At 56.0% G+C, this 7,327-nt stretch overlaps 1 protein-coding gene across 1 annotated transcript in view; it reads left to right on the plus strand.

Annotated features, from left to right (window-relative positions):
• Positions 1-5,308, plus strand: part of KCNJ4 (potassium voltage-gated channel subfamily J member 4) — a 15,371-nt gene extending 10,063 nt beyond the window's left edge. Inside the window, exon 2 of the mRNA XM_008073133.2 lies at positions 3,166-5,308. Within this exon, the coding sequence (XP_008071324.1) occupies positions 3,205-4,539 (1,335 nt within the window). The 5' untranslated portion in view covers positions 3,166-3,204 and the 3' untranslated portion in view covers positions 4,540-5,308. The remainder of the gene's footprint in view (positions 1-3,165) is intronic.
• The last annotated feature ends 2,019 nt before the right edge of the window (positions 5,309-7,327 follow it).

A 7,327-nucleotide genomic window follows, 5' to 3' on the forward strand; every position in this document is an offset into this window, starting at 1 on the left:
GAAGGATCGCTGGAGCCCAGCGGGTTGAGGCTGCAGTGGCCAGGAGTGGCCACTGCACTCCAGTCTGGGCGACAGAGTGAGACTCCAACTCAAAAAATAATAATAATAATAAATACAAATAAAAATAACCACATAACTAAAATGTCTCTATTCAGAGATGGACAATAAGGAATTGTCCAGGAGTCTTGTCCCTATCCTGCCATTTGTGTCCTTTCTCTTTGACACTTTCCCTTGGGCCCGTGTGCCTTCTCTAGGAAGCCCCATGTGACAAACAAGGAAAAGAAAACCTAGCCATCTCTTGGGGGTTTTTGCATGAAAACGTAATGCCACACTCATACCCGTCACTCCTGGGAGGGCATTGCCTGGGTCAGCCTTCCATTGCTTCCCAAGGGGTGGAAGTGTGGTGCAAGTGTGTCACTCATTGCTTATTTGAGCAGCTCATTGCAGACTGAGAGGCTTCAGCGGGACGGGGGCCACATGGGCTCCTCCATGGGGGATGTGCCAGGAGCACTGGGAGCCCTCACAGGGGCTCAGGAGACCTGCTGTGGCCTGGGGTAGGGGATAAATATGCCCCTTGGGGTTGCACTGGGGGAGGAGTGAAGCTGGGGGTGGGGAACCTCAGTGCAGACCCTGGCCCTTGGGGCTCGGCTGGGGCGCTCCCATCACCTCACTCACTAATGAGGGGCAGTGGGCAGAGCTAGCAAGGGGAAGCCTAATATCTATAGCCATGAGGAATTGGCCCCTCACTTTGGGATCCCTCCTCGAAGGTGAGGGCCCCCTGAAGCCCCTCACCTGCAGCACCAGGTGAACCTACCTGGTCAGGAGCCAGTCTCACTGGGCAGATAACCAGGGGCCCCTCAGAACCCTGGATTTATGTTTGGCCTTGGGCAAGGCCCTCAGCCTCTCTGGAGCTCAGTGATCTCTTCCATCAAAGGCCCGGGCCACCATGCCCTATCCCCTCTGCTCTCTCCTGGACAGCTGTGGACAGTGGTGCACGGCCTGTAGGGGATGGTGTCCTCCCTTCCCAGGGAGGAAGTGGACAAGGAGCTCTGGGATGGGAGCAAGAAGCCCTTGTTCAGGGCTGGCCCACCCAGTCCCACTCAGGGACCCCTAGCCAATGCTCCCATCTCTGGACTTCCTTGGCCTCAGATGTAAAACGAAGGTCTTGAACTCGGTGACCTTACAGACAGTCTGTGGTGCTCATGGAGACATCTGAAGTGGTGGGACTGAGCAGCGGGACATGTTTAGCAAAGAAAGACCTTCCTGCAACTCTATTTATAGGCCAGAAGACACACTTGACCCCTGACCCCCCCCCCCAGGACAACCCTCTGGAGTCCTGGCTGCTGGGACTTCTGGGGAGGTGGCAGAGAGAGTCTGGAACTCCCAACTCTAAAGGGCCAGCACTGCATTAGAGGCCACGCCTGCATGGCCTGTTGGGTCTTCAGAATGACAGTCTCACAGTCCCATGTTCGAGTTGAGGAAGCTGAGGTTCAGGGCAGTCAATAACTCGCCCAAGCCATACAGTGGAGCTGGGACTTCAATTCGGGACTGTGGGAGCGAGAGAGCTCCTTAGCAGGGGGATAGTAAGAAGAACCCAGAGTCAGGACGGGGTGACCGCGGGGGAGGAGGTAGAGGCAGGGCTCACTCTCCCTGGGCTGGGAGAGGGAGTTTCTCTTGGGAAGAGGCAGCTCTGAAGCTGTTGATCTCTAAATTATAGCGTTGGCGCGCACCGGTTGCTGCGGCAACCGAGTTGTCCTGAACCGGGGAAGTGTATAAACATTGCCACAGATGCACAATTAGATCAGGAAGAAGAATAGAACAGAAAATAGAAACTTCCAGCCTTATATAATTCTGGGCCAAAACGTTATTGGGAACCCAGTCAGGGTCCTGGCCCTGCCAGCTGCTGGGGCACAGGGCGGCACCATCTCTCTCCTGGGGACCCAAAGGCAGAGAGGGATAGAGAGAGGGTCTGCCCTCCATGGGCCCAGCTGGCGTGTCCTACCACCCAGCGTGGTGAGGGGCCTCCTCTGCTGGAACAGCTGGGGACACTGACAGGCAAATCCTGCCTCTTACCAGCTCCTGGGAAATGGGAAACTGGAAGGAAGGCAGGAGGGAGACCAGCTTTAACTGAGCACCTACTGTCTCCTTAGGTTCTGTGAGGTAGGGAGCCCCATTTCACGATGAGGACACTGAGGCTCAGAGAGGTGTTGGAGCTAGGTGGCAGGTGTGCAGCCTCTCACGCCGTCTCCACACCATCAACTCAGAGTTTGGGCCCACTGCCGGCTGTGTAGCCTTAGGCAGGTCTCTCTCTGTCTCTCTCTGAGTCACCTGTGACATGAGAATAGCAATGCCCACGCAGGAGTCAAAACTCGGAACTTTCCCTTCCTCCATCTTGACCATCACATTGGATGCTCCAACCACCGCTGCTCCCAACGAGTTGGAGGACAGGATAGAAATCTGGGGTTCAGGGATGCAAAGCATCACTGGGAGGGAAGAGTTGAGGAGCAAAGCTCGGACCAAAGTGGGGCTGCGGGTCCCAGCGCTGTCCAGTAGAACTTTCTGCTGCTGAGCACTTGAAATGTGGCTCGTGCAAGTGAAGAACTAAAGTAAGAATTGTATTTGATTTTAGTTCACTGTAAAGAGCCACAGGTGGCCAGTGGCTACTGGTTTGGACAGCACGGGGGGATGTCCAGCCTCCAAGAGACCCAAAAGCCCTGAGACTGAATCCAGGGAGGTGAGCAGAGCCGGAGCATCTACAACCCATTATGCGCAGGGCAAGCAGGACAAGGGGAGGAGGGGAAGCCAAGATAGACATCAGGAAGCTTCCAGAACAGTGAGCAAAGAAGGTTTGAGGGGCAGCGGTGAGGGTCAGGGACTGGACCTGGATCCTGATGGCCTTAGCTTCCCAGTTGGTGACCCTGGATCCTGATGGCCTTAGCTTCCTGATCAGTGGACCCACTCCCAGAGCTGGGCCAGCCTCAGGGGCAATGGTTCAGGGCCTGTCATGGGAACCACCTCCCTGTCATGTGCCACTTGCCAGGGCCGACGAGGTTTTGGGGTCTAGCCAGGCTCTCCCCCTTCCGGGCATCTTCAAGCTAAGCCTGGGTGCCCCCACAGCAGTGCCTTACTCCCCAGGGTCTCACCTGTCTGGCTTCTCCTCCTCAGGCCCTGCCTCTTCCCAGGTGACCACGCCGGCTTCAGGACATGCACGGGCACAGCCGCAACGGGCAGGCCCACGTGCCCCGGCGGAAACGCCGCAACCGCTTCGTCAAGAAGAACGGCCAGTGCAACGTGTACTTCGCCAACTTGAGCAACAAGTCACAGCGCTACATGGCGGACATCTTCACCACCTGCGTGGACACACGCTGGCGCTACATGCTCATGATCTTCTCCGCGGCCTTCCTTGTCTCCTGGCTGTTTTTCGGCCTCCTCTTCTGGTGTATCGCCTTCTTCCACGGTGACCTGGAGGTCGGCCCAGTGGTGCCCACGGTGGGGGCCCCGGCGGGCGGTGGCGGAGCAGCCCCTGTGACCCCCAAGCCCTGCATCATGCACGTGAACGGCTTTCTGGGCGCCTTCCTGTTCTCAGTGGAGACGCAGACAACCATTGGCTATGGGTTCCGGTGTGTGACGGAGGAGTGCCCGCTGGCGGTCATCGCCGTGGTGGTCCAGTCCATCGTGGGCTGCGTCATCGACTCCTTCATGATTGGCACCATCATGGCCAAGATGGCTCGGCCCAAGAAGCGGGCGCAGACACTGCTGTTCAGCCACCACGCGGTCATCTCGGTGCGCGACGGCAAGCTCTGCCTGATGTGGCGCGTGGGCAACTTGCGCAAGAGCCACATCGTGGAGGCTCATGTGCGGGCCCAGCTCATCAAGCCCTACATGACCCAGGAGGGCGAGTACCTGCCCCTGGACCAGCGGGACCTCAACGTGGGCTACGACATCGGCCTGGACCGCATCTTCCTGGTGTCGCCCATCATCATTGTCCACGAGATCGACGAGGACAGTCCGCTTTACGGCATGGGCAAGGAGGAGCTGGAGTCAGAGGACTTTGAGATTGTGGTCATCCTCGAGGGCATGGTGGAGGCCACAGCCATGACCACTCAGGCCCGCAGCTCCTACCTGGCCAGCGAGATCCTATGGGGCCACCGCTTCGAGCCCGTGGTCTTCGAGGAAAAGAGCCACTACAAGGTGGACTACTCTCGCTTCCACAAGACCTACGAGGTGGCTGGCACGCCCTGCTGCTCTGCCCGGGAGCTGCAGGAGAGCAAGATCACCGTGCTGCCCGCCCCGCCACCCCCGCCCAGTGCCTTCTGCTACGAGAACGAGCTGGCCCTCATGAGCCAGGAGGAAGAGGAGATGGAAGAGGAGGCGGCGGCCGCTGCTGCCGTGGCCGCAGGCCTGGGCCTGGAGGCGGGCTCCAAGGAGGAGGCGGGCATCATTCGAATGCTCGAGTTTGGCAGCCACCTGGATCTGGAGCGCATGCAAGCCACGCTCCCACTGGACAACATCTCCTACCGCAGGGAGTCTGCCATCTGACCTCCAGGCCGGGCCCTCGCTGCTGCCCGCAAGAGCCTTTGCCAGGGGTGGGTGCCAGAGCACCCTCTCCCACACTCAGGACAAAGCTGACCCTGGCTCCGTGGACCTTCTGGAGGAAGGTGGGGGCTCCGCAGACTGGGGGACCCCTTCCTGCTGGCTCCAGAGCCCAGCCCTGGGAAGGGCCCAGGATACTCTCGGCCCGGTCAGCCCGGGTTCCCCGGCGCCTACCCTCGGCGACTCTGGGCCCCTAGACCCACCACCCTTTCCCCACCGACTCTTTCAGGATGTGCCCCTTTGCTCTCAGAACCTTGGGGAAGGTGGCCAGACTGCTGGGGGTGGGCATCTCGGGGTTCTGGGGCGGGCAGGGGGTTAGTTTGGGGAGGGGGGAGGGGGTGCGTTTCTTTTGCATGTCTGTGGCCTGTTGCTCTTGACTTTCTTTTGTAAATATCTATAAATGGAGAGAGATGGAGACACCAGATTCACCTTCTGCCATTTTTACCTGCAGGACAAGGAGATACAGTCCCCCTCTGTGCACCCCTCCCCCGCCAAGCCCAGCTCCTTCCCCTGCCCAACTGGCTGGCCCCTTGAAGCCCTCAAAGCCAGCCATCTGGGCCCCTGGACGGTTTTAGGGTGAGTGCAGAGGCAGGACCCCATGGGGCGGAATGGGGCCTGTCCCTCCCTCCCTGCAGTACCTCTGGGCCCCGGGCCCAGCCCAGATTGACAATGGAGTTTGTAACTATATATTTTTAATAAAGTATATGGTCCAGTAGGGGTAAGCTGGTCAAAGATGGAGGGGTGGGAAGGAGAGAGAGAGAGAGAGAGAGAAAGAGAGAGAGAGAGAGAGAAAGAGAGAGAAAGCGAGCGCACAAAGCACATGTGAATGTCTATGTATAGTATATGTGTGTCGGTGTGTCTGTGTCTGTGTATAGTATGTGTATGTCTGTGTATAATGTGTCTGTGTATGGTATATGTGTGTCTGTATGTGCCTGTTTGTAGTATATGTGTTTGTCTGTGTACACTATGTATCTGTGTGTGCTTATGTGTAGCATGTTGGCCTATGTGTGCCTGTGTGCAGTATGTGTGTGCCTGTGTATGTCTGTATGTGTACTTGTATGTGCCTGTGTGTAATATGTGTGCTTGTGTGTGTGTGCCTGTATGTGGTATGTGTGTCTGTGTGTAGTATATATGCCTGTGTGTGTCTGTGTGTATGCCTGTATGTGGTATGTGTGTCTATGTTATAGTATGTGTCTGTGTGTGCCTATGTGGGGTGTGTGTGTGTGTGTGTGTAATATGTGTGCTGATGTGTCTGTGTGTGCCTGTGTGGTATGTGTGTGCCTGTGTGTGAAATGTGTGTCTGTGTCTGTGTATAGTATGTGTTTGCATGTCCCTGTGTGGTATGTGTGTCTGTATGTCTGTGTATAGTATGTGTCTGTTTGTGGTATGTGTGCCTATGTGTGCCTGTGTGGTGTGTGCATCTGTGTGTAGTATGTGTGCCTGTGTGTGTGTGTGTGCCTGTGTGGTACGTGTGTCCGTATGTGGTATGTATGTCTGTGTGTGGTATGTGTGTCCATATGTGTCTGTGTGGTATGTGTGTCTGCATGTGGTATGTGTGCCTGAGTGTGTCTGTGTGTGGTATGTGGGTCTGTGTGTCATATGTGTGCCTGTGTATGCCTGTGTGTGGTATGTGTGACTGTGTGCCCCTTTCTAAGAGACTGACCCTTGGAGGGACTTTTATCACCTGCCACTCTCCTTCCTAGAAATCAATAGAAGGATCCGGAGTTGGCATCAAAGAACCTGGATTGGAATCAACACTGCTACTTGGTAGCTGTGCAACTGTTAGCAAGTTTCTTGTCAGCTCTTGGTTTGTCTCTTCACCTGTAGACGGGGATAAACCACACCTCCTTCCCAAGACATAATGGGCAGAAGAGTGCTGTGTGGATGTCAGCAGTCCATTAGAACTCAGGTAAAGGTGGGGAGCGCCCACCTGACTCTCACTCTCTGACATGCACGCACATGCACACACACACACACACACACCCTGCTGATGAGGTTGGTTGCAAGACACTGGGGAGGAGGGCTCTAGGGTCTGGAAAACCTGCTCATGGTCTGGACTTGGTCTCTGCTTGCGGTGGGACCTCAGGTAAGTCCTGTCCCCTCTCTGGGCTTCAGGCAGCCTGACCGTGTAGCAAACCACCCCAAACCTAGGCAGCAATGAATTATTCTTGCAGAGTCCTGCGAGTGGCCTGGGGATTCCTTGTCTGATTTTCTCAGGCTTGCTCCAGCAGCTGTGCTCAACTGGAATATCAGCAAGGCTGAGACCCAACAGGGCCTTGCCCACATGAGGCAGTTCTTTGAGGGGGCTTTGATTCACCTCCAGGGACTTTTTCAATGGGCCACATCAGATTCCTTCATGGACACAGCAACCTAAGAGGATGAAGATAGAAGCTGCAAAGCCAGGAGGCCTAGCCTTGAACTTGAAGAACATCCTTTCACTGTACTCTATTGTCCAGTCCAAGTCAGGAGGTCAACCCAGATTCAAAGGATGGAAAATTCTACCTCATTTCTGGGGAGATTGGTAAAGTCACCTTGTAAAGGACATGCACACCAGGATGGAGTTGTGGCCCCACTGGGTCATGTATCCCAGAGCCTCTGAGTCTGAAGGCGCCTTCCCCCTCTCACTCTATCCTACTTGCCAACTGTGTACCCAACAATTGGGCTGAAAGAAAGCAGAAGGCACCCTCCCCGGGCCCAGGAATCTTCTACACAAAGGTGCCAGCTGCCTCAGGAA

The sequence above is a fragment of the Carlito syrichta genome, unplaced genomic scaffold (assembly GCF_000164805.1).
Source record: "Carlito syrichta isolate Samal-C Ts95f unplaced genomic scaffold, Tarsius_syrichta-2.0.1 Scaffold115657, whole genome shotgun sequence".
Classification (NCBI taxonomy): domain Eukaryota; kingdom Metazoa; phylum Chordata; class Mammalia; order Primates; family Tarsiidae; genus Carlito; species Carlito syrichta.